Source organism: Atractosteus spatula, chromosome 17, assembly GCF_055471065.1.
Source record: "Atractosteus spatula isolate fAtrSpa1 chromosome 17, fAtrSpa1.hap1, whole genome shotgun sequence".
Taxonomy (NCBI): domain Eukaryota; kingdom Metazoa; phylum Chordata; class Actinopteri; order Semionotiformes; family Lepisosteidae; genus Atractosteus; species Atractosteus spatula.
In genome coordinates, this window is record NC_142722.1 from 3,824,354 (window position 1) to 3,849,722 (window position 25,369).

General features: G+C 48.1%; 2 protein-coding genes across 2 annotated transcripts in view; one reads left to right on the forward strand and one right to left on the reverse strand.

The window, feature by feature from the left end:
* The first annotated feature begins 704 nt into the window (after positions 1-704).
* Positions 705-3,418, forward strand: LOC148818843 (radial spoke head 14 homolog). Its single transcript, XM_088935929.1, has 5 exons — positions 705-903; positions 1,845-1,871; positions 1,922-2,024; positions 3,153-3,271; positions 3,354-3,418. The coding sequence occupies exons 1-5, from the start codon at positions 705-707 to the stop codon at positions 3,416-3,418; spliced, it is 513 nt and encodes a 170-aa protein (XP_088792055.1).
* Positions 3,419-4,834: 1,416 nt separating this feature from the next.
* Positions 4,835-25,369, reverse strand: part of gnaz (guanine nucleotide binding protein (G protein), alpha z polypeptide) — a 51,539-nt gene continuing 31,004 nt past the window's right edge. Inside the window, exon 3 of the mRNA XM_088935670.1 lies at positions 4,835-8,174. Within this exon, the coding sequence (XP_088791796.1) occupies positions 7,830-8,174 (345 nt within the window). The 3' untranslated portion in view covers positions 4,835-7,829. The remainder of the gene's footprint in view (positions 8,175-25,369) is intronic.

Below are 25,369 nucleotides of genomic sequence, written 5' to 3' on the forward strand. Positions count from 1 at the left end.
TTCCTCAGAAACTGTCTAATTACCCAAAGGATTCGAGAAGTCAAAAAGAGATAAAAAATAACAAAAAGAAATATTCGTGTCTGTTAAAATGAGGCAACAGGGTGTTTCATAAACCCCTCCACTCTAACCCTAAACTTCTGTGCGCAACGTCCTCAGACACATACTGTACATTTCAATCACTTGAATACTGTGAACAACATCAGCACTTCATTTTCTTATTTGTCAAAGGGTGCTGTTTTATATTTCTGACCTGTACCGATATTAAAATATGAAATGCTTTGTGTTCTTTCAGTGGAAATGAAGCGCCCTCGTGACCTTGTCTCTAATGTAATAATGGACTGGCAGCGCGCGTGCTTTCCACGGCCGAGCGCGGCTGCGGTTGCTTAGCAACCACAGAAAACTGAGGGCTCGAGCTGCAAACGGGCAGCGGACTTGCGGGAGTTTTGAAGAGTTTGACAAATCGGTCAAATTTAAAACAGAGGAAAAACAGCTGCTGGGGGTCTGTTTTTACTACCAGGGCTGTCAGGCGATCGTCTCATGTGGGTGTAGTTGTAGTTTCGGACAAGAAGTAAAAAACCGTCGATTTTGTGAGTTATAACCCGCCGTCTGCCAAACGAGTAAAGAAAACAGTCTCGAACAGCAGTTTTATTAGTGATTCTGTTTCCAAGCAAAGAGGTAGGAAAGGAGGGACAGCTCCTCGCGAAATGGCCACGGCTCGTATCTCCGCCCGCCTGCCCCCCAACATCGACCCCACGCGCGCCCCCGTGGCCTTCGGACACCGCGCTGTGCCCAAGCTGGTGAGCGCGCTGCGCGACTCCGACCTGCTCACCCGGCAGCGCGCCCTCATGGCGCTGTGCGACCTGGTGCACGACCCCGAGACTGCCTACCAGGCCATAGAGACGGGTGGGAGCCTCTGCAGTCTGCCTGTGACTGTTTGCCTGTATGTCCCTCTGTCTGTGCCTGAATGTTGTCTGTCCAGGCTGTGTGTCTGTCAGTCTGTCTGCATGCCTGTCTGTCAGTCAGTCTGCTTGTCTGTCTGTCCAGGCTGCGTGTCTGTCTGTCAGTCAGTCAGTCAGTCAGTCTTTCTGCGTGTCTGTCTGTCAGTCAGTCTGTCTGCATGTCTGTCTGTCCAGGCTGCGTGTCTGTCTGTCTGTCAGTCAGTCTGCGTGTCTGTCTGTCCAGGCTGCGTGTCTGTCTGTCAGTCAGTCTGCGTGTCTGTCTGTCCAGGCTGTGTGTCTGTCTGTCAGTCAGTCAGTCTTTCTGCGTGTCTGTCTGTCAGTCAGTCAGTCTGCGTGTCTGTCTGTCCAGGCTGCGTGTCTGTCTCTCAGTCAGTCTGTCTGCGTGTCTGTCTGTCCAGGCTGCGTGTCTGTCTGTCAGTCAGTCTGTCTGCGTGTCTGTCTATCCAGGCTGCGTGTCTGTCTGTCAGTCAGTCTGCGTGTCTGTCTGTCCAGGCTGTGTGTCTGTCTGTCAGTCAGTCAGTCAGTCTTTCTGCGTGTCTGTCTGTCAGTCAGTCTGTCTGCGTGTCTGTCTGTCCAGGCTGTGTGTCTGTCTGTCAGTCAGTCTGCGTGTCTGTCTGTCCAGGCTGCGTGTCTGTCTGTCAGTCAGTCTGTCTGCGTGTCTGTCTATCCAGGCTGCGTGTCTGTCTGTCAGTCAGTCTGCGTGTCTGTCTGTCCAGGCTGCATGTCTGTCAGTCAGTCAGTCTGGCTGCATGTCTGTCAGTCAGTCAGTCTGGCTGCGTGTCTGTCTGTCAGTCAGTCTGTCTGCGTGTCTGTCTGTCCAGGCTGCGTGTCTGTCTGTCAGTCAGTCCGCGTGTCTGTCTGTCTTGGTCCTGCTTGTGAACACAGGTGAGAGGCCAGGGAAGAAGGCTGTGGGTTGGTCTAGTGGGAGTAACGCTGTGTCGCCTGCTGGCATCTCTCTGCAGGCTGCCTGGAGAGCCTGAAGGCACTGCTGAAGGACGAGGACAGCACTGTGCGCCTGAAAACCACTGAGGTGCTCTACCTGCTGGCCACGCACAACGTGGGGAGGTGAGCTCAGGGGGCTCAGGGAGCTTGGTGTGCCCATACTGTCGCGTCATCACACACGTACAGTACTGTAGAGACTGTTATCACACACGTACAGTACTGTAGAGATCGTCAGTCATCACACACGTACAGTACTGTAGAGACTGTTATCACACACGTACAGTACTGTAGAGATCGTCAGTCATCACACACGTACAGTACTGTAGAGACTGTTATCACACACGTACAGGACTGTAGAGATTGTCAGTCATCACACACGTACAGTACTGTAGAGACTGTTATCACACACGTACAGTACTGTAGAGATCGTCAGTCATCACACACGTACAGTACTGTAGAGACTGTAATCACACACGTACAGTACTGTAGAGATTGTCAGTCATCACACACGTAGAGTACTGTAAAGACTGTTATCACACACGTACAGTACTGTAGAGATCGTCAGTCATCACACACGTACAGTACTGTAGAGACTGTTATCACACACGTACAGTACTGTAGAGATTGTCAGTCATCACACACGTACAGTACTGTAGAGACCGTTATCACACACGTACAGTATTGTAGAGACTGTCAGTCATCACACACGTACAGTACTGTAGAGACTTATCACACACGTACAGTACTGTAGAGATCGTCAGTCATCACACACGTACAGTACTGTAGAGACTGTAATCACACACGTACAGTACTGTAGAGATTGTCAGTCATCACACACGTAGAGTACTGTAAAGACTGTTATCACACACGTACAGTACTGTAGAGATCGTCAGTCATCACACACGTACAGTACTGTAGAGACTGTTATCACACACGTACAGTACTGTAGAGATTGTCAGTCATCACACACGTACAGTACTGTAGAGACTGTTATCACACACGTACAGTATTGTAGAGACTGTCAGTCATCACACACGTACAGTACTGTAGAGACTGTTATCACACACGTACAGGACTGTAGAGATCGTCAGTCAGCACACACGTACAGTACTGTAGAGTGTGTCAGTCCTGCTCCTCTGTCACTAGTAAATCCTATCCCGTTGTCCGTCTGTCATCTAGACCCTTAGGTCTTTACTCCTTTCCTCATGGCTGTGTGTGATGAGTGTGTGTCTGTGTGTCACCCCCCACTAGGGAGGCGCTGCTGCGCGGCGATGTCCTCTCCCCGCTGTCCGATCTCCTGGAGGAGCCGGTGGCTGCCTGCCGCCGGAACACCCACATGGCGCTGGAGATGCTGGCCGAGTTTCCCGCAGGTAAGACTGGGGCGCAGCTGCACCCCTCTCTGTTCCTTCTCTCGCTTTCGCCCCGGGACACCCCTGCTGCCCCCCTCCCCAGCACTCTGCAGCCTGGCGGGCAGCTCGAGAGCTGGGGCCTGTGGAGCTTACCTGTGGAAGGTGTGACCACCGGCCGCCCGTCCTCACTGCCTCAGAAACGGCTCGCATCCTCGGCGCAGTTCAGTGCCTCCTGGGCCCCCCTCCCGTCGTTGGGTCTCAATGTGTCAAAAGGAAGCAGGGTTTCTGTGAAGCAATGATGGTGCTGAAGAGAGTCGAGTGAAACTTCTGTCTGTCTCAGAGCTCATGACGGGCTGACAGCAGGGGTCCAGAGCTTGATCGGTTCCCTCCCTTCTCTCCAAAAGTCTCTGTACATGTTTCAAGGTACCAATCTAGTACTGTGATATGTAGATATACACAAGAGAAAATCTTTTTTTTAATTTAAATGTAGTTTGAGAACTTAGCTTTGCTGTTAATGCTGTAGCATCAGTTGCAATATCCCTTTCCCTCCTAAAAAACAGATAAAGACTGCATTTCTTTTCATTCACAAGGTACAGATCTTTCTGTGTGAGCTGTGTAACTGCGTAACGAGTTCTCAGGCGCTCAAGTGTTACTTTCTCAAAGTCTTCCTCGAAGTCTGCATTGTGCTCTGCACACCCTTGTAATTACATGCAAGGCCACCAGGGGGCACACGAAGATCAGCTTTTCAGAGTGTCGTCATACACCAGTGCTGGCAAGTGTGCTTCCCTGTGTGTTTTTATTGGGTTTACTGTGGGAGAAGGTTTTGCTCTTGCTTTCAGAATTCAGAATTGACACAACAGAGACTCGTGCTACAGATGCTTCCCTACAGGACTTGTTCTTGACCGACCTGTTGAAGAAATACGGTGGCTTCTGCACAAGAGCCTAGCAGCCGGTAAAGCCTGGTATGATGTAGACCGTGAGCTGGGACTGAAATAGGAGTTGCTCTTGGAAGCCAGGTACAGAGAAGTGTTATCACGAGCTGCAGGGAGGGCTGATTTTTTCCTTCATGCTGTTTCTGAGACTTCTCTGACCCCTCCTGCTCAGCACCAGGTCACAGGAATCACAGGAATATCACCTTGTAAAAATATCTTTGTCTTTTTCACTTCATACCATCACCTCATTTAAAAAAAAACACTTTAATTATCGCCTCGAAGGAAGTGTGGTTAGCTGGCGAGGTGTCAGGGGGCAACAGCTGTGTGCTTCATCAAGCTGTCAGCTGAGCTGGTGCCCAGAGCTGTCAGAAACAGCTCCCGTCAGCCCTCTGGTGCAGGTCAGACAGCACCCCCCTCTTCCTTTGCACCATGGCCAGTGAGTCAGCATGAGACAGCTGCAGGGCCCGATGAGGGGCCGTGCCCTTACACAGAGAGCTGCAGAGGGAGGGTTCAGGTGGGAGATCCCTGAAGAAAGAGCTGGATGTTATCTTGGGCTCAGTGAGCTGGCAGAGCTCCATCGCTGCACACACACATCTCCACCCCCCCCCCCCGGCAACGACAGAGACAGAGATGACCCCCACCGCAGTGAAAATGCTTGCATCATTCTGTTTATTTCATCATCGTCATCATCATCCTTATTTTTAATCATTTCTTGAAGTGGACACCTTGAGAATTAGAACCTGAAGCCCTTAAGCTGAATTATTTTACGCTATTGTGTCTGAGCAGCCAAGAAGAGTTGCCTGCTGGTCTGTTTCTCTTTTGCTCTCTTTCCTAAGTTGTGTGCTTTACATTTTTATTTACATGTTGTATTCATCACAATGTCCACTTAAATAACATTTATGGTTTGAGATAAAAAGAAATACATATTTTTATTTTTTTATTTTTTTGCAGTTTCAGGTGTCTTTTATCCCAACCCCCACATTTCTATGACAGTGGAATCTCTAGTCCCCCCCACGTTTGTGAGATAGTGGAATCTTCCCGTCACCCCACTCTTCTGTGAGAGTGGACTCGTCCGCTCTTCAGCAGATTGAGACCCAGCAGTGGTGACCGAGTTTTCTGTGTGCACAGTTGCAGTTGAGCTACTGTGCTGGTACTGCATGCAATGCAATATGTACCCTAGTCATCAGCTTCTCCACTTTAGATAAGTATTCAGCACAACGTTCTCTTATTTGCTCTTTCTCATCCTCATAGCTTTTGATTCTTATATATTTTTTTCAATAAATACTCTTTAGACAACAGCTGCACAGAATCACAGATTTGTTTTCCTTAATATGAGATTCAGGGGAATTTTTAGAAATGGATTCTAAAAAAAAAAAAAGAATCTCAGAAACAAAATTTGAAACTTTCATGCAATTCCCAGTTCTTTAACCTCATTAAAAAAAGAAAACCTTGCGGGGGTTGTATGTACAGTACACTGAGCGGCCTCCTTCTGCGGTGTTCTTTCGCCTTGGACGTAGTATCAGACTTTCCGTACCAAACAAGTGAGCCTGCTGTGCAATCAGTCACATACTTAAAGCACGTCAGGGTTTAGAAAAGGGACGAAGCGTGATCTGATGTAGGCGGTACTGGTACTGAGCGTGCTGGCTCACAGTTCTTCTTGTCCAAACCCAGCGAGCACAATTTTCGTAACCTGCTTCTCTCTCTTTCTGCATTTTTTAACGTCTTCTGTACATCAAGTTGTTGAGCGACTGAATTAAAAGAAGGAGTGAGAACATTTTTCTGGAGTTTCCTTAAAAAAATAAAACGAGGCTCAATTAAAAACGACTTTGTTGAAAGCAGCATTGATTGACCCAGGCAAATGAAGAAGCCTTTTTCTCAATAAAAAGAAAGCCTTTCCTTTGGCTCGACGGTGTGGTCGGCCTCACGGGGAGCGCCGATGGAGGGGAGAGGGCCTCATGAGGCTGTGCAGCACTGTACAGGGCAGTTCATCGGCCTGACTCTGACAGCTCTGCCCAGGGTAGGGCCTGCGAGAGTGTGTCAGGATGTGTGTGATTGTCAGTGTGTGTGAAATACATTGAGTGTGTAACAGTGTGTATGAGGGCCTGTCAGTATGTGTGTGAGAATCACTGTGTTTGTGTGAGACAGTCTGGACTTGTCGGTGAGTGTATGAGAGAGAGATTGTCTGTTTAGGTCTGTGAGAGCCTGGGTCTGTGTCCTTGTGTGTAAGACAAAGACTGGGTTTGTTTCAATGTGTGAGAGAAACTGGTTTTGTATCAGTGTGAGACAGACTGGGTCTGTCTCAGTGTGAGAGGAAGTTTGGGTCTGTATCAGTGTGAGTGTGTATTTGCAGTGTGAGTGTGTATTTGCAGTGTGAGAGTGTGTATATACAGTATGAGTGTTTGCAGTGGGTGAGTGTCTGCAGTGTGTTTATTTGCAGTGCGTTACTGTGTACTTGCAGTGCGTGAATCTGTAGTGTGTGTATCTGCAGTGTGTGTATCTGCAAGGTGTGAGTGTGTATCTGCAATTTGAATATCTGCAGTGTGTGTATCTGCAGTGTGTGTGTGTAGCTGCAATGTGTGTATCTGCAGTGTGTTTATTTGCTGTGTATGTATCTGCAGTGTGTGAATGTGTATCTGCAGTGTGTGTTTCTGAAGTGTGTGTATCTGCAGTGTGTGTATCTGCAGTGTGTGAGTGTGTATCTGCAGTGTGTGTATCTGCAGTGTGTGAGTGTGTATCTGCAGTGTGTGAATGTGTATCTGCAGTGTGTGTATCTGCTGTGTGTGTATCTGCAGTGTGTGAGTGTGTATCTGCAGTGTATATTTGTAGTGTGTGTATCTGCAGTGTGTGAGTGTGTATCTGCAGTGTGTTTATCTGCTGTGTGAGTGTGTATCTGCAGTGTGTGAGTGTGTATCTGCTGTGTGTGAGTGTGTATCTGCAGTGTGTGTATCTGCAGTGTTTGAGTGTGTATCTGCTGTGTGTGTGTATCTGCAGTGTGTGAGTGTGTATTTGCTGTGTGTGAGTGTATATCTGCAGTGTGTGTATCTGCAGTGTGTGAGTGTGTATCTGCAGTGTGTGAGTGTGTATCTGCAGTGTGTGCGTGTGTATCTGCTGTGTGTGAGTGTGTATCTGCAGTGTGTGAGTGTGTATCTGCTGTGTGTGAGTGTGTATCTGCAGTGTGTGAGTGTGTATCTGCAGTGTGTGCGTGTGTATCTGCTGTGTGTAAGTGTGTATCTGCAGTGTGTGAGTGTGTATTTGCTGTGTGTGAGTGTATATCTGCAGTGTGTGTATCTGCAGTGTGTGAGTGTGTATCTGCTGTGTGTAAGTGTGTATCTGCAGTGTGTGCGTGTGTATCTGCTGTGTGTGAGTGTGTATCTGCAGTGTGTGTATCTGCAGTGTGTGTATTTGCGGTGCAGAAGTTCAGTTTTCTCATTCTCAGCCCCTCTTATCGCGTCACCCCAGTCCTTTTTCCCAAGCGATACGAAAGCTAGCACGTGTGTGTGTGTCAAGTCTCCGTCCAGACGCGTCCTGTCCGGTTTCCCCAGTCCCTGCTTGTTCTGTGCCGTGTGCCCGGCGGTCGTGGGTGCGGCGTGGCGGCAGTGGCGTTGGCGACAGCAGCAGCGGGCAGCGGCGGCGGCTCCCACCCCCTCCTAGCACAGCCCGATGTACTTCAGGTTGTTCTGGATGATGACGTCCGTTACAGCGTCGAACACGAATTGTATGTTGCTGGTGTCGGTGGCGCAGGTGAAGTGGGAGTAGATCTCCTTGGTCTCCTTGTTGCGGTTGAGGTCCTCAAACTGCCTCTGGATGTAGACGGCCGCCTCTTCGTAGGTGTTCTGGCCCTTGTACTCGGCGAAACAGACGGTCAGCGGGATGCGCTTGATCTTCTCCGCCAGCAGGTCCTTCTTGTTGAGGAAGAGGATGAGTGACGTGTTGATGAACCAGTTGTTGTTGCAGATGGAGTCAAAGAGGCGCAGGCTCTCCGCCATCCGGGACTGCAGGAGAGAGGAGAGGGAGGAGGAGACGGGGACAGAAGGGAGAGGAGAGAGGAGGAAGGGAGACAGAGGAGAGAGGGAGAAGGAGACAGGAGACAGAGTGGACAGGAGAGGGAGGCGGAGACAGGGGAACAGAAGGGAGAGAAAGGAGAAGAGAGGAGTGACGTTAGCACTGTTGTTTGCTTAGCAATGGGCATCTTTAAGTCAGGACCATGCATGCTTTTCCTCCTGCTGTGTGAGGGCAGTCTGATCTCTGAGTAGCGGTACTGCTCGTACCAGGGGCATGCGTGTACTGAATAAACCTGCAGAGAGACACAGTGTAGCCAACCGCTGCCTCCCTCTCTACCTGCCCAGGACAGCTTTCGAGCTCTGCCAACGACGCGGAGCTGCCTGCTCTCCCACCGGAGAGGAGAGAGTGTTCCCACAAGGGACAGCTGCACAGTGGGGATGTCGTTTTATTAATTAGCCGGCATAGTAAAATTAATCACTGCAGTGCCTAATAAGTTTTGGGCAGAAAAGACTGGGACTCCTTTAATTATCCCTCTTTAACTACCCATGCTCCTTATCTTTTTCTGTTTTACCTTGATATCCGTGTTTTGGCTAATTGAACAAGTTCACTGAAATTATGGGGTCTGTTTCACCCTGACTCCTGATAAGCTGGCCGCTCTGCAGAACCGCCACATCAGTTTGAAGAAGACGGTTGCCATGAGACTCCCTCCGTCCCTCTAACAGGAAGATCTCGTTAACACCCTGCAGACACCTGCAGGGGCCCTCAAATCCACATCATTCATCGTATAGGACTCGGAAAGGTGTAGTGTTGGGGGTCTCCCTTCCCAGGGCCGGCTGCTGGACCAGACTAGCAGCACTACCACCAGAGAGGCAGGGGGCTGCAGCAGCTGCAGAGGACCTCGCTGATGGCACGGCCACAGGGCTGTCAGAGCCGAGTCTGCGAGGGTCTCGCGGGAGCTGTGCCAAGTGGCTCATTAGCAGCCTCGGGTTTAATTGCTCTGCAGCACAGTGACACTGATAATAGCTTAAAGATGGCCTTGGGCTGAAGATACGATAAGATACTGCGCTGAAAACAAGGCGGAAAAGGGGGCTGTGTCTCAGGGGAGGGTCTTAAGGGCGTCTCTTTCAAACCGGAGTCTGTGTCTCGGAAGAAGCGTCCGCTCGCCAGCCTGGCACGTGAGGCCCGGGGCCGGCCGAGAGCTGCTGTCAGCCCGGCCTGATTTACTGCAAGCCCTGAGTTTATGGTTCGGGAGAAGCCTCCTCCTCCTAATTGAATGGATCCATATGACAAACAGGCCAGGGAGCCAGACGAAACCCTTCATCATCTTTATGGGCCAGAATCTCTGTGCTTTCCTGTAGCTGAGCCGAGGAAACATGATTGTGATTTACGAGATGCCCCGCCCGCGGCTGGGGCAACAGAGGAGCTCTTGCTGTCGATCTGTCTGAGCCACAGGCCCCAAAATCCAATCCTCACGAGAGACAGCGGCCTCTCCTGGTCTTCACCACCGGGTTTCCAGCATTTAGTTAAACATTTGATTAATTGGGCCTTTTAAATTGCTTTAAGCTCAAGGATATCCCTGGTGCCAGAGAACCACAGCCCTGCAGGGTTTAAAGACCTGGAAATTGGGAACTCTGAGCCATTACATCAGTAATGTCAGATTTGTACTGCACTGTTAGTGTTCCTGTATGGCTCATACACCACGTCTGTGCTAAGGTTGCTCTCTGTTATGTCCTGGGGCTCTGCCTCTGCCTCCTGTTCTCAGTTTTAAATGCGCTTCACCATAGTTTCAACTGGTGCCCTCTAGTTGGTATTTCACCATTCATTCTGACACAGTCTGCTTGAGTACTTGGATCACGTCTTCTCTGCCCTGTCCTAGGCAAGAAGGATTCAGTTTGTCTAGCCTGTTGGTTCAGGGCATTCCTTTGAGCCTAGGAGAGCACCTGGAATATAGATATGTCTGTACAGTACATGGCACTGGTAAAGGATACAGGGATACATTTAAAGATAAAGGCTGTGTATTTCAAGGTGACCTTGGGATGTGCTGTTGTAGGGCGTTGTGGAGCTGCCAGCGTGAGCTACTGTGCTTTCACTGTAAGAGCAATAAGTAGATGAAATAGCAGCTCATCAGCCTGTGTGGATATAGGTGTGACATTCAGTGCAGCTCTGTCCATGGGTTTGTGTAGGTGTGTGTATGTGTGTGCATCTGTGAGTACATTGTGTGTGTTTGTGTGTGCTTGTGTGTGTGTGTGTATAGGTGTGTGTGCATACATGTGTGTGATTGTGCGTGTGTGTTTCTGTGTACTTGTATGTTTGTGCATGTGTGTAAGTGTGTGTGCTTGTATGTTTAGGTGTGTGTGCGTGTGTATAGCTGTCTTTGTGTATGTTTGTATGTATGGTTGTGTGTGTTTGTGTGTATGGGTGTGTGTTTGTGCATAGGTGTGTGTGCATGCATGTGTGCTTGTATGTGAGTGTGTGTTTGTGCATATGTATAGGTGTGTGTGCGCATGTGTATAGGTGTGTGTGTGTTTGTGTGTGTGTATAGGTGTGTGTTTGTTTGTATAGTTGTGTGTGTATGCGTGTGTGTGTGGAGCAGGACAGGTGCCAGGTATAGCCCTATCCTCTCTGTGTATAGGTGTGTGTGAGATATGAGGTGCTCTCTTGAGGTATGGCCCTGGCCTGTGTGTGTAGTTGTGTAGATGTGTGTGTATAAGTGTGTGTGTGTGGAGCAGGACAGGTGCTTTGTGAGGTATGGCCCTGGCCTGTGTGTGTAGTTGTGTAGATGTGTGTGTATAAGTGTGTGTGTGGAGCAGGACAGGTGCTTTGTGAGGTATGGCCCTGGCCACTGTAACGAGTGTGGAGGTGTGTGTGTGTGTGTGTGTGTGTGTGTGTGTGTTAAGCAGGGCAGTATGGCCCTGGCCTGTGTGTGTAGGTGTGTGTGTATAAGTGTGTGTATAGGTGTGTATGAATAGGTGTCCATTGATTTCCCTTCGGGATCAATAAAGTCTTATCAATCTATGTAGGTGTGTCTATAGTTGTGTGTATAAGTGTGTGTACGTTTGTGTGTGTGTACAGGTGTGTGTGGCCCTGGCCTGTGTGTAAAAGTGTGTGTGTGTGTAGGTGTGTGTGGACCTGGCCTGTGTGTATAAGTGTGTGTGTGTGTGTGGCCCTGGCCTGTGTGTACAGGTGTGTGTGGCCCTGGCCTGCTGTGAGAGTTGAACTGGCAGCCCAGTATGTGATCACCTGTCACAGCCTGAGGAACAGTGAGTCTGTCTCCCAATAATGCTCCATCTGTCTACAGTATATGTCAATATTTTATAATATGTCTTTGTTGTAAATGTCTGTAATATGTCTGTAGATTTTATTTTACTTTTATTTTTTGTTTTGTTTCATGTGAATTTCATTATTTTATTTGCTTTGGCAACACTGATTGTACCCATCGGTCATGCTAATAAAGCACCTTGAATTGAATTGATAAGCCTCAGTACAGGAGGGAGAGAGCCCCGCCTCTCCTCTCTGGCCACCTCTCTCTTCCCGAAGGACTGGCAGCTAGACAGGTGACACACAAATACCCCCCACAAAAGACTGCCATCTGCAGCACAGGAGGAGAATGTAATTAAAAGGTTTGTTAGAAGAGATTGCCATGCTGCTTCCGCTGCGGCCGCGGGGCGAGGACAAGCCTGGGGACGGGCACGGCGCGCTGTCAGGATACCCAGCGACACGCCACCAGCACAACGCACACGGTTCCCTGTCGCTTGCAGCGTTTTTCATTTCGCAAAGCCTGTCTGCCAGGCTTGCCATCTGGGACAGAGCGAATTATTATTAATAGTTATTCAATCGCTTGACGCCTTCAGCCCAAGTGGCCTGGAGCTAATGCAGTTGCATCATGTATGTATTAGTACTCAGTGGTCTGACGAACTGCAGAATCCAAACATAATGTAAAATTAAGCAGACAGGCCATGCCAGCGAGCAGAACTTCACACATACTCGTTCACAGCTTCTCCCACACTGCGCTGTGGGGAGCCGAGGCCCACTGAGTAAGCCATAGTAACCACCAGTCCGGTGCTGCTGGCTTTCACCTGCACTTGACCTTGTGTCCCTTGATTATTTTTCATCTTGTGGAAATCAGTGCTCCAATCACTCCGTGACTAGTGGGCTGGAAAGGAAATATTTTCCAGACTGGGTGGAATGGGAACCACAGCCGCCTGTGGACCTGCGGTATCAGAAATGACTGCACAAGGGGACAGAAACAAAGACGTGACCGTTCTATTCTGTATCCTGTATTGCTGTGTCTCACATCCTCCAGCTTAATTTGAAGTAGGCTTTGATTTCCGAGAGCTGTCCTCCCATGAATTCTGTGACCCCAGTCTGCTGCTGAGCCCCACCCACACATACACACACCTGTGAGCATGACTCTGGCCTCAGTGACACCCCACACTGTCACCCCAGCAGGGTTCTGGACCCTTCTGGACCCTCCTCCCCTCATTCCCTCCTCAGAGCTGCAGGGTCTCTGTTCATCCCAGCTGGCTGGCCCTCGTATGACTTTCTCCCCTTCCTCAGCTTTCCAGTGTGTCCTGATAGGGATGCGGAGTGAGAGGGTACTTTCCATTCCTTCCTCTGAAGGCCTGGTGGTGCACCTGCTGGTCCGTTATAGAAGGAGCATGTGACTGGCGAGTTCTCACACGTGGCTGCGTCCCCATGCTGCCAAGCCCTCCACTGCTCCTTCTACTGTGGAACTGTCCTGTTCTGGCCTGGCGAGAAGTGTTCACTTGTGTTCCAGTTAATCAAATAATTCGAGACCTTGTGTTCGAAGCCAGAAGGGACTAAAGATTAGGACTCTACAAACTTGGTGCTGTATCTTGTGAGGAAGAGCAGTGTGGGTTCACCTCCATCTCAAACGCTAGAGTTGAAATTCTGGAGAATTCCCTGCCAGACTGACCCCGATGTGGGTCAGTACTTCATCAGGGTCTTTCCTTTACTTAAGAAAGCTTCTGCTGTATCTAGGACCTATGATAATCAGATCTGCAGAATAACTGTAACGAGTACAGTTCACCCAGAACGCAATCATTATCAGGTCTGCAGAAAGCTGTGCAGAAACTGTCTGGAAATTCACACACTGTCATCCTCAGACATGATGATTAATGATGGAGGATAGCGATAGTGAGAGTGTGTATGTCTTGCTCTCTGAATTCAAACTCCCTGCGTCCCGACCCCAGAGGCCCGCTGAGAGGAGAGCTGTGCAGCATGTGTGTGCCCCACTGCAGCCCTCCACCTTTTAACTAACCTTCAGGGCCCATCGGGAAGATTCTCAACTAATCACGATACAGGGATAAACCTGGGCTGGTGCAAGAGTCGACTCCACCATAACTAAACGCATCTGAAGAGGAAGCCAATGCAAGTCACGGAAATGTGGCTCAAGCCACAACAACATCAAGAGTGAGATGTGAATAGAGACAGTGAGACAGCGACAGTGGCCCCTGGCCACAGGAGGAGGAGACTCGAACCCCGTTCAGAGGGAGTGAAGCAGGGGGCGGCTGCAAGGTGGAGACGGGGTGGAGGAGGGATGCTTGAGGCAAATGTGAAGGGAGGCGTTTATGTTCGATATAACAGAGCTAATTTCTGTAATGATGATGACTAGGAACGGCTGTGTGAGATTGACCCGTCATTGTTATCCCTCCCGAACTTCACTTAACAACTTCCATCTCTATTTTCCACTGTCCATGGGCACGCTTTGCTTTTATCAGAATATAAACCATGACTAAAAAAATCACTATGGCTTTTATTCTAGGGAAGAAGCTAACTGGGTCTTGTTTGAGAGGGCGACCTTGACTTCTCTATAATTTGCACAGCATCCTCCATCAGCAGAGTAAGCAGTGCAAGCAAGTTTACTCCCCATGGGAAGACCTGCCACCAGGCACCAGGGAAGGTATATCCTGTAGTGGATTCTGGAAATAATTTCAAACATTTTCTGAGTTTATCGGGTTTTTTTCTAAAACCTGACAGAGGGGACATAACTAAGAGTTGTATGTAATTCTCATTACATTACTGGAATACTCCTGTAAAACTAAAAAGGAATAATTAAAATAATTGCTAGCGCTTAATTAAAACCTTTATTTTTTAGACACAGAGGAATATACTGTGCAGTTGCCCTGGCTCTGATCTCTGTATTGAAAGCCTGTACTGAGCTGTAGCTTTGCCACAGACTGTGGTTAGTTCAGAACAGGACTTCAAGAGAGGTGGGGCTCAGGACACAGGATAGAGGCAGAAGCTTTGCTACTGTGTTCACTCCCAGTTACCAGTCTCTCCTCTGTGCCCCTCTTGTCAGTGTTCAGACAGCCCTTCTGGGACTGCTGCATGTTAATATCTCCACAGGAATAACAGAGAGTACAGGATACCAACTGCTGAACTCTAACACCACAAGCTGCAGCCAACTAACTGCTACACACTCTGCCCCTGCCCCATTCTTCCTCCCCTTCCCACGTGTTCAAAAGGGCACCAGGTGCAGCCATTCCACCCTCTCAGTCAGGATCCAAAGAAAACTCTCACTTGTCAGGAAAGAATGAACATCTGAGACAGAAGCTGCCCTTGTTGTCCACACTGGCCTGCACATCTCAGGACACTCGCGTCCACGCTGAGCGCCTTGTGAGCGCCCCGCTGTGCTGGACCAGAGGCCAGCAGTCCCCAAGCCCTCAGCCCTCTTCTTCCAAGGCAGCTTCAGCATAGCCCATGATTGTGAGGCTGTGGTATCAATTGTGTGCTGGGACTTTTGTTCGTTCGTTTCACACAGTGGTGGTGGAAAAATAGGGTCATTGTTCAGAAATGAGTGCCATCTTTGTCCTGATTTGTGCATTTCTCTTTACTGTGAATCTTGAGGGTCAGCTCTGATGGCTGGGACTGCCCTGTCTCGAGAACCCTGCCATAACACACTGACAACCCTGAACACAGCATAACCCCAGACACAAGCTTTCTGCTGTATTTGAATACATTACATTTAATGGTGGTGTAAAATTCCCCTGTATTATCATGATTCAGGATTTTCAAAACACAACAATGAAAATAAAAAATATGAACATTAACAACAAACAATATAACTTGCAGACCAAAGATAATGTTTCTGTTTCCATTTACCATACTAGTGCTAAGTGCTTCGTTCTGGTAAACCTGCATGTGTGTGATACTTGTAAGCGGAGCTCAGCACTGTGTGGACTCATGGGCACTCATGGGAGGAGCTCATCCTACCCAGTGCTGTGTGATCCACATGGGCAGAGCTCTATGTGTGATACATGTGGGCGGAGCTCAGCTCTATATGTGATACATGTGGACGGAGCTCAGTGCTGTATGATACATGTGGGTGGAGCTCAGCTCTGTGTGATATATGTGGGCGGAGCTCAGCTCTGTGTGATACTCATGGGTGGAGCTCAGCTCTCTGTGTGACACTCATGGGAGGAGTTCAGCTCTGTGTGATACATGTGGGCGGAGCTCAGCTCTGTGTGATACTCATGGGAGGGGCTCAGCTCTCTGTGTGACACTCATGGGAGGAGCTCAGCTCTGTGTGATACATGTGGGCGGAGCTCAGCGCTGTGTTTGACACTTGTGGGAGGAGCTCAGCGCTGTGTTTGCCACTTGTGGGAGGAGCTATGTACTGTGTGTGATACTCATGGGCAGAGCTCAGTGCTATGTGTGTGATACGTATGGGTGGATCTCAGTTCTGTGTGTGATACTTGTGTGCTAAGCTATGGGTGCGGTGGCTCTATGTCTAAGGATCTATGGCTGGAAGGTTGCTGGTTCGTGTCCTGCAGCTGGCAGAGGAATCCTACTCCGTTTGGGCCCCTGAGCAAGGCCCTTCACCCCAACTGCTCCAGGGGCGATGTATAAATGGCTGACATTGCGCTCTGATCCCAGCTTTACTCCCTGTCTGTGTCTCTCATGGAGAGCAAGTTGGGGTATGTGAAAAGACAAATTCCTAATACAAGAAATTGTATATGGCCAATAAAGTGATCTTATCTTATGCACTGTGTGTAATACTTGTGGGTGGAGCTCAGCTCTTTGTGTGATACTTTTGGGAGGAGCTTAGTGCTATGTGTATGATACTTGTGGGTGGAGCTGTGCGCTGCGTATGATACTCATGAACGGAGCACAGTGCTATATGTGTGATGCTCGTGGATGGAGCTATGCGCTGTGTGTGATGCTCTTGGATGGAGCTATGTGCTGTGTGTGATGCTCGTGGATGGAGCTATGTGCTGTGTGTGATGCTCGTGGATGGAGCTATGTGCTGTGTGTGATGCTCGTGGATGGAGCTATATGCTGTGTGTGATGCTCGTGGATGGAGCTACAGTGTGCCCTGTGTGTGATGCTTGTGGATGGAGCTACAGTGTGCGCTGTGTGTGATGCTCGTGGATGTAGCTATGTGCTGTGTGTGATGCTCATGGATGGAGCTATGTGCTGTGTGTGATGCTCGTGGATGGAGCTATGCACTGTGTGTGATGCTCGTGGATGGAGCTACAGTGTGCGCTGTGTGTGATGCTCGTGGATGGAGCTACAGTGTGCGCTGTGTGTGATGCTCGTGGATGGAGCTACAGTGTGTGCTGTGTGTGATGCTCGTGGATGAAGCTACAGTGTGCGCTGTGTGTGATGCTCGTGGATGGAGCTATGTGCTGTGTGTGATACTCATTGGTGGCAGTATACAGCCCATTGCTCAGGCCGTCCAGAGGTGCAGCGAGATTGGGACATGGCGTCAATACAGAGATGCAGTTTTTACCAGGCATTCAGGGATTTTTAAGGACATAGAAGAAGTTAATTAAAGGAACTTAAGGAGTCATTGAAACAGATTTCATTTCAGTTTATGTTATTATCATTTTCAGGTCTCTGGCATCAATTGTGCCTTTCTCCTTTGTCCTTTGGTGCTACTTTGTATTCTGCCTTTATTGTTTTTTAATATCAAAGAAATTTAAATTAGCTTAGTTTTCCATTAGCGGTCAAAAACATATATATAGCCCAGAATGGTGCACAATAGTGCCTGTTGATGTAGAGTGGTGGGATTGTGGTTAGAGATGGTGTGTCTGCAGGGGAAATGTGTGCTCTTCTGTGGTGAGAAATGTGGTTGAGTGTGTGTGATGTGTGTGTAGTGTGTGTTCAGGAGAGAAATGACTTACAACCCAGACCGAACTATGAAGAAGACTCTTCCCTCTATACAGTTGACAGAGTGCCATTGCAGAGAGGCACTGTCTCTCCCCAGGAATGTTAGACTGGGGAAATAACCTTAAACTAGACACAACAGTTTGTGCTCTGAGTCGTCCATGCAAAAGACGAGTAGGGGAGGTGCTCTGGCCTGGACACACAGAAGTCCCTCAGCTCTTAGTTTGCAGCTTTAATGTAAGTCTTTCACTTGAACACCTTTACCTATATCTGCAATGCCTGGTACTAGTCATTGTTCTTGGTTAAAAAGCTGTAGGCTGGGACAATGTAAGTGTGTAATAGTGTAAGCGCAACGCTGTCATTTTTAAGCTGTATTCATGTGCTGCTTTCTGTGGGGTTTGTGGCAGTGTGTTGGCGTGCAGACTGTCTCCATTAAGGGTTTATCAGAAGGCACATGTGGGAAGGGCAGACTCAGATCCAGCAAAGATGCTCACAATCAAATCAGAGCTAACAGATTTAATTAGACCTTAGCCGGCCTCTGTGTATATGGCTTAATTTGATTCGGTCATCATCTGAGAGGAACAGTGCCGCTATCCCTAATCTCTCTCTTTCCCTCTCTCTCCCCTTTCCTAACCCGAACCCTTCCACTGCCCTTCTCCATTTCCCTCAGCCTCATTTTTGTATATCAAAGCCACAGCCTCCTGTCATCTGCCTCATCCAGCTGAACTTAGTCACGGGGAGAGTCCAGATTGCACAACGGATATTTTGTGACCTCATTAAATCTTTCTTGTTGTTTTCACAGGGCTCTAGACTCTTCTTGTCCCTGTGGAGTCCAGTACACTGACACAGCCCAGTCACAAGGCTCTAGACTCTTCTAATCCCTGTGGAGCCCAGTACACTGACACAGCCCAGTCAAAAGGCTCCAGACTCTTCTAATCCCTGTGGAGCCCAGTACACTGACACAGCCCAGTCACAGGGCTCTAGACTCTTCTAATCCCTGTGGAGCCCAGTACACTGACACAGCCCAGTCACAGGGCTCTAGGGTCTTCTAGTCCCTGTGGAGTCCAGGACACTGACATAGCCCAGTCACAGGGCTCTAGGGTCTTCTAGTCGCTGTGGAGTCAGGTACACTGACACAGGCCAGTCACAGGGCTCTAGACTCTTGTAGTGGAGCCAGTTCACTGACACAGCCCAGTCACAGGGCTCCAAACTCTTCTAATCCCTGTGGAGTCCAGTACACTGACACAGCCCCGTCACAGGGCTCTAGACTCTTCTAGTTCCTCTGAAGTCCAGTACACTGAAACAGCCCAGTCACAGGGCTCTAGACTCTTGTAGTGGAGTCCAGTACACTGACACAGCCCAGTCAAGGGTCTCAACATTAAAATCTTCCTGATCTGTGTTTCATCCACTGCAGCAATAGCTGAACTAATTTGCGCTCTCAAGGTCTGTACAGAAGTGGGTAGCTGTGACAGCACCTGAAGCTGAGATCCAGCTGGAGCCGGCCTGCAGTGGCATGGTTCTGTTCACGGTTCTGCACTGAGCTCCAGTCTGTGTGTGTTATCGTGATAATCTGCTTGTGTGTTACTGTGGTGAGCTGACTTAAAGTTACCATGGTGAGGTGCCTGTGTGTTTGCGTGTTGAGCTGACTGACTGCACGTGGTTGGGCAGGAGCAGCATGTGATTGTGGGGCAGTGTGCTCCTGAACACTGGCTCGCTGTTCTAAAGGCTACAGCGCTCAGAGCAAGTCACAAGGCCTCCTGATTCAGCATTGTCGTCTTCTCTGCCAGCTCAGTTTCTCTTCCCAAGATGTATTGTACTCTCACGTACAAAGTGCTGCTGTGCTTTAATAAGTGTTCCCTGGGCTTCGCGCAGCACGCAGGGCCTGATGCAGACGGTCATGAGGTTGCTGGTATTTGCACCACAGGCGTAGAAGCTCTGCGAGAGCTTTTAATAAAGTACAGCTAATTAGTTTCTACAGGCTGATGTGAGCTGCTTTCCAAATCCAGCCCCTGCAAAGTCTGTTCAGAGTTGTTTGTCTTTCTGATGGTCTTCAAATGACTCACAGCCAGCATTTTTCATGTTTGTTAATTCTGTGCATACATCAGAGTATATCTAAGAACAGATTTGCTAGAGTCACAGTTGTAAGCCTGGGAATCAGCCTTTAATTTTTGGAAAGAGCAGATGACAGGAAGCTGCCAGTAAAGGGAATCACTCTATGGCCTGTGCACCCATGTCCACAGACATTGAGTCTTCTAGTGAGGGGGTCAGAGGAGAGTGCACAGGTATACAACAGTTTTTTATACAGTTTTTAGAATCTGTCCTGCCAGTTACTTGGCCGCAGGGCGGGAATATGGTGGGAATATTGCCTGCCGTTCATCTGAAGATAAGTAAAGCACCGAATCCTTTGCTTTCTCAGCAGAAGCTACTCCTGGATTCCATATCTGCTTGGCTAATTGGTCAAGACGTGACACTGATCCCAAATCAGGCAGGATTATTGTCATCATTTTCTCAGAAAGCGAGTCATCTGCTTTATCAAACATTTGTCTGTTGACCAAGGGAGAACTTCAGGGCCTTTGTAGGACGTGGGACACTGGAGTGCTGTTCTACAGGGATTAACTACAGAGAGAGTGTGTTGGTGCAAGCGAATTGTTTGTTGCACATAAATAAGAGACGTAGCCCAGGTGGCCTACAACAAGCTCTGAATCCTTTCTGATGATCCTGTGTCCCACAACCCCACTGTCATGAATTGTACCCACGCAGGCAAGCGCTCCCGCATTCCCACAAGCTGTCCCCATCCCAAACGTGCACGCACCAATCTTTCCTGTTTAAACCCTCGCCAGACCCCCTTTCAGTGCTCACGATTGAGATCTTCTCCCTGAGCTTTGTACCTATTTTTCATTCTGCGATTACTACTGTTTGACTCCTGGATACCGGACCCTGCTATTCTTCTTCGACAACGCCTTTGCCTCCCGACTTTGTACCTACGCACCTACTACAGTCTCCTGGATACCGGACCCTGCTATTCTTCTTCAACAACGCCTTTGCCTCCCGACTTTGTACCTACGCACCTACTACAGTGTCCTGGATACCGGACCCTGCTATTCTTCTTCGACAACACCTTTGCCTCCCAACTTGGTACCTACGCACCTACTACAGTCTCCTGGATACCGGACCCTGCTATTCTTCTTCGACAACGCCTTTGCCTCCCGACTTTGTACCTACCCACCTACTACAGTGTCCTGGATACCGGACCCTGCTATTCTTCTTCGACAACGCCTTTGCCTCCCGACTTTGTACCTACGCACCTACTACAGTCTCCTGGATACCGGACCCTGCTATTCTTCTTCAACAACGCCTTTGCCTCCCGACTTTGTACCTATGCGCCTGCTACACTCTCCTGGATATTGGACCCTGCCTTTCTTCCTCAATGACGACTTCGCCTCCAGATTCTGTACCGACGCTCCTACAACGACTTCCCGGATCCTGAACCCTGCCTGCTTCCTCGACTACGCCTTCGCCTCCCGATTCTGTACCAACGCGCCTACTACACCTACCCAGATTTTGGACTCTTCTACCCGGATTTTGGACTTCTCTGACTTCGCCTTCGCCTATCGATTCAGAACCTAGTTCCCCTTCCGAAGAGCCCCACATAGGATCCCAATCCTCTGCAGTTAGCCCCCGTGACACCCACAAAGTCCCACTTGCAGTCCCAGATGAAACCTCAAACACAGAGACACCTAGTGAGAGGCAGGAGTGTGAGTTAGTGTCCTCTGATCTCCACAAAGGCTCTCCAGTTTGCAGCACTGGAGTACGCCTTTTTTTGCTTTTGCACTATTTGAAAAGTTATAATAAACTTTATTTTATATAGCGCCTTTAAAAGTGGCTTCTCAAAGCGCTTTACAGAATGACAACAAGAAAAATAAAAAAATACACAAGATATGCATGATGAGAATACACAGTGAGAGGAGACAGTAGATGTTGGTACTAAATAAAGTAGGAGCAGAGGGGTAAAGAACAGAACCAGTTAAGTAAAGGCCCTTCCACAGAAGAAGGTTTTGAGTCTGGATTTGAAGGAGTTTAGAGAAGGTGACTCTCTGATATCCTTGGGGAAAGAGTTCCAGAGCTTGGGGGCATAACAGGAGAAGGCCCTGTCACCCACAGTGTGTAGATGGGCTTGGGGGACAGATAGGAGGCCAGAGTTAGAAGAGCGAAGGTTGCGAGGTGGGGAGTAGGGCGATAGTAGCTCAGACAGGTACTGTGGTACCAAGCCATGGAGAGCCTTATAGGTGAGCAGGAGGAGTTTGAAGTCGACACAAAAACTTGACAGCAAGCCTGAGCAAGAACTCCAGGATAGGAGTAATGTGATCACTTGCACTAGACCTGGTCAGGATTCTGGTTTCCAAATTTTGGACATATTGGAGTTTGTTCAATGTGAATTTAGAAACCCCAGCAAGTAGAGCATTACAGTAGTCAAATCAGGAGAAGACAAATGTGTTGGTCAGCTTTTCAGCCACAGTTAGTGATAACATAGGCCATAGTCTAGTGATATTTCTGAGGTGAAAGAAAGATGTTTTGACAATATGCAGCACATGTGGGTTGAATGTCAAGTCTGAATTAAATATCACCCCAAGGTTTTTCAATTTAGACTGAAGCTCAAGTACAGTACCATCCACAGATAGGGTTACAGCATTGGCTTTACAAAGTGGATGGGGGGGTGCCAATAAGCATGACCTCAGTCTTCAATTAAGATTAAAGAAATTTTGAGTCATCCAAGTTTTTATGTTGGAGATGTAATTTGATAGATTAGAGACAGCTATATAAGTGTCAAGTTTGGTATGGATGTGTATTTGAGTATCATTAGCATAGAAATGATAGTTGAGGCCATGTGATCTTAAAAGCTGACCAAGTGGAAACATGTAAATGCTGAAAAGTAAGGGGCCCAGTATTGACCAGTATTGACTTAACAATCCAATTTCAGATCTAAATCTACAGAGAGAGACAAAGTGACAGTGATCAGTGATGTAAGACTTGAACCATTTGAGAGCAGTGTCAGAAATTCCAAACACAGTCTCAAGACGAGAAAGTAAGATATGACGGTCAACAGTGTCGAAAGCAGCACTAAGATCAAGAAGAATGAGGATAGAAAGAGAACCAGAATCAGCAGCTATTAAAAGATCATTAGTGACTTTGACCAGGGCAGTTCCTGTGCTGTGAAGTTGTCAGAAGCCAGATTGGAGGGGTTCGAAAAGGTTATTTGCAATGCGGTGGTTATGGAACTGAATTGTAACACCATGTTCTAGAATTTTTGCAAGAAAATGTAAGCTGGATGTGGGGCGAAAATTGTTTAGATTGTCCAGAGCCATGTTAGGCTTTTTTGGCATGGGGGTAATGGCAGTAGTTTTGAGGACCGTTGGTACAACACCAGTGCTCAAGGATTAATTTATTATATTGAGGACAACAGGTCAGTGAGAAGTTAAACAGGACTGAAATAAAGTGCTGGGGATGGGATCTAATATACATACTGTATGTGAAACCTGTTTACTGATGGATACTGATGGAAGTTGAAGAGAAGGGAACCAGTAAAGTTGGACAAGCAGGGAGGAGGTGTGGAAATGATATGTGTTGTGGAAAGCATATGATGCCGGATGTTGTTGATCTTGGAGCTAAAGAAATCTAAGAATGTGTTGCAAGTTTCCAGGAGACTGCCTTCATTGATCGTAGATGGTCAGTGTACCAGGGGGCAGAGCGAGAAAAAGATGGTTTTTAGAGGAGCAAAGGTGTCGAGGGTAGATAAAAGAGTGCTATTAAGCAAATGTGTTTTATCCTCTAGAGCCGTGGTTCTCAAACTATGGTACGCGTACCACTTGTGGTACTCGGAGCGCCCCCAATGTGGTGTGCCTGATGAAATAAAATTAGTTTGTGTCAAATACGCAGCCTACGTAGTACGATACAACACGCGCTAATACTTGAGTGCACACATGAGCTACTATGTAATTCTATACCATTGTATGGGAATGCATGCTACGCACGTAAATGACCAATTGTATTTAAAAAACGTTATCTCCAGCAAATAGGGAGGTAGGAGAATGTGCGTGATTTTGGAACAATGCCAATCTTGTAAGCACAGGGAAGCGTGATAAAGAAAAATATTCAAGGACTGTTCTAGGTTAATTTGAGAAAAATACACAGAGCGTCTCTGTGTTTCACTCCCATGCGCATGAAATAAAAACTTCTTTTAACTTCTGAGAAGGACTCCTGAAACGGAAATGGGGAAAAATGCAAGCTTGCAGATTACTAAAGCAGGTAAACCCCACACTATTTTTAGAACTTTGTTTACCGTTGCCAAAAGATCTGACACGTATTATGTGTGGAGAAAAAGCTCGACCTGCTGCCCCCTCCGAAAGACACAGTCACTCATAGAATTATTGATATGGCAGATGATGTCAAAAGTAAGCTGATAGAGCGCGTTAAGATGCTTTTCACTGCAATTAGATGAGTCTTTAGATGCCTTTGATTTGGCTAATTTGCTCTTTTACATTAGATACGAGTTTGAGGGCATGTCCCTTGAGGACTTTCTGTTCTGTAAGCCGCTACCAACAAGAACTACAGGAGACCACATATTTCAGCTTCTGAATGAATTTACCGAAGAGAATGGCATCGACTGGATAAAATGCGTCGGAGTTTGTACAGACGGTGCCAGAGCGATGACAAGCCGACACAGCGGTGTAGTTGCACGAATTAGAGAGAGAGGTTGCTCCTGATATGAAGTGGATGCACTGCAGCATCCACCACGAGCCCTTGGCCATCAAGAAAATGCCTGAAGATTTAAAATCTGTTTGACTCTGTTGTGAATTGTATCAAAGCTCGACCAATGAATTTACAATTGCTTTGCTTGACTAAACAGGCTCACCCATCTCACTGAAATGGTGCTTTTTTCTTGTTTATTTTTAATTGTTGTTGTTCCTGTTTTCATTCTGTCAAGCGCTTTGAGAAGCCACTTTTAAAGGCACTATAGCAAATAAAGGTTTTATTATTATTATTATAATATTTATTATATGTGTGTGTGTGCGCGTGCGCTCATGTTGGACACTGAGATTTTCGGTGGTTCCTATGAGAAGATGACTAGTAGGTGGTACTTGGAGGCCTAGTTTAAGGGAAGTGGGAAACAAAAGAGTCATTTGCAATGATTAAATCTAGGGTGTGTCCTTTGTTATATGTTGGGCTAAGAACAAACTGAGTTAGATCAAAGCATCCCGATAGAGCTAGAAAATCCTTAGCCAAACTAGAAGACCTTGAGACAATATGTATGTATTGGGCGGTGTGGTAGCACTTTGGCTCAGGATCTGCGCCTCTGGCTGGAAGGTTGCTGGTTCGTATCCCGTGACTGACAGAGGAATCCTACTCCGTTGGGCCCCTGAGCAAGGCCCTTAACCCCAGCTGCTCCAGGGGTGCTGTACAATGGCTGACCCTGTGCTCTGACCCCAAGCTTCTCTCCCTGTCTGTGTGTCTCATGGAGAGCAAGTTGGGGTATGTGATAAGACAAAATTCCTAATACAAGAAATTGTATATGGCCAATAAAGTGATCTATCTCTTATTAAATTCCCCAAGAATAAGGATCCTCTTAAATCTGAGTTATGTGGTTTTCCTGAGCAGCTCTGCAGAGCCACAGGCTTGTGTATTTTCATCACCCACATCTGTGTCTGGCCAACAGGATCTTGCAGAAAGATTCCTCTCCCTGGATCAGCCGCTGGTGGACCTACTGTGTGTCTTAGTGCCAAAAGGCAGAAGGAAACAGTCCAGTCAGTCCTGCTTCCAGGTGACCTCCCTGCTGTTTACGTGTCAGGGAGCCTGAATGGTCAAGGGTTCAGAAAGGCCCCAGTTCTGCCCCTGACTCTCTGTGTGTCCACCTGCGCCGCTGACCGAACATCTGTCTGCTCCCTCCATCAGATGAGCCAGTTGGTACTGGCGTGCATTTCCAGACCCCAGTCTGTGCGTCACTCTGGATGAAGGTGTCTGCTGAATGATGATGATGAGGACGATGATGATGATGGTG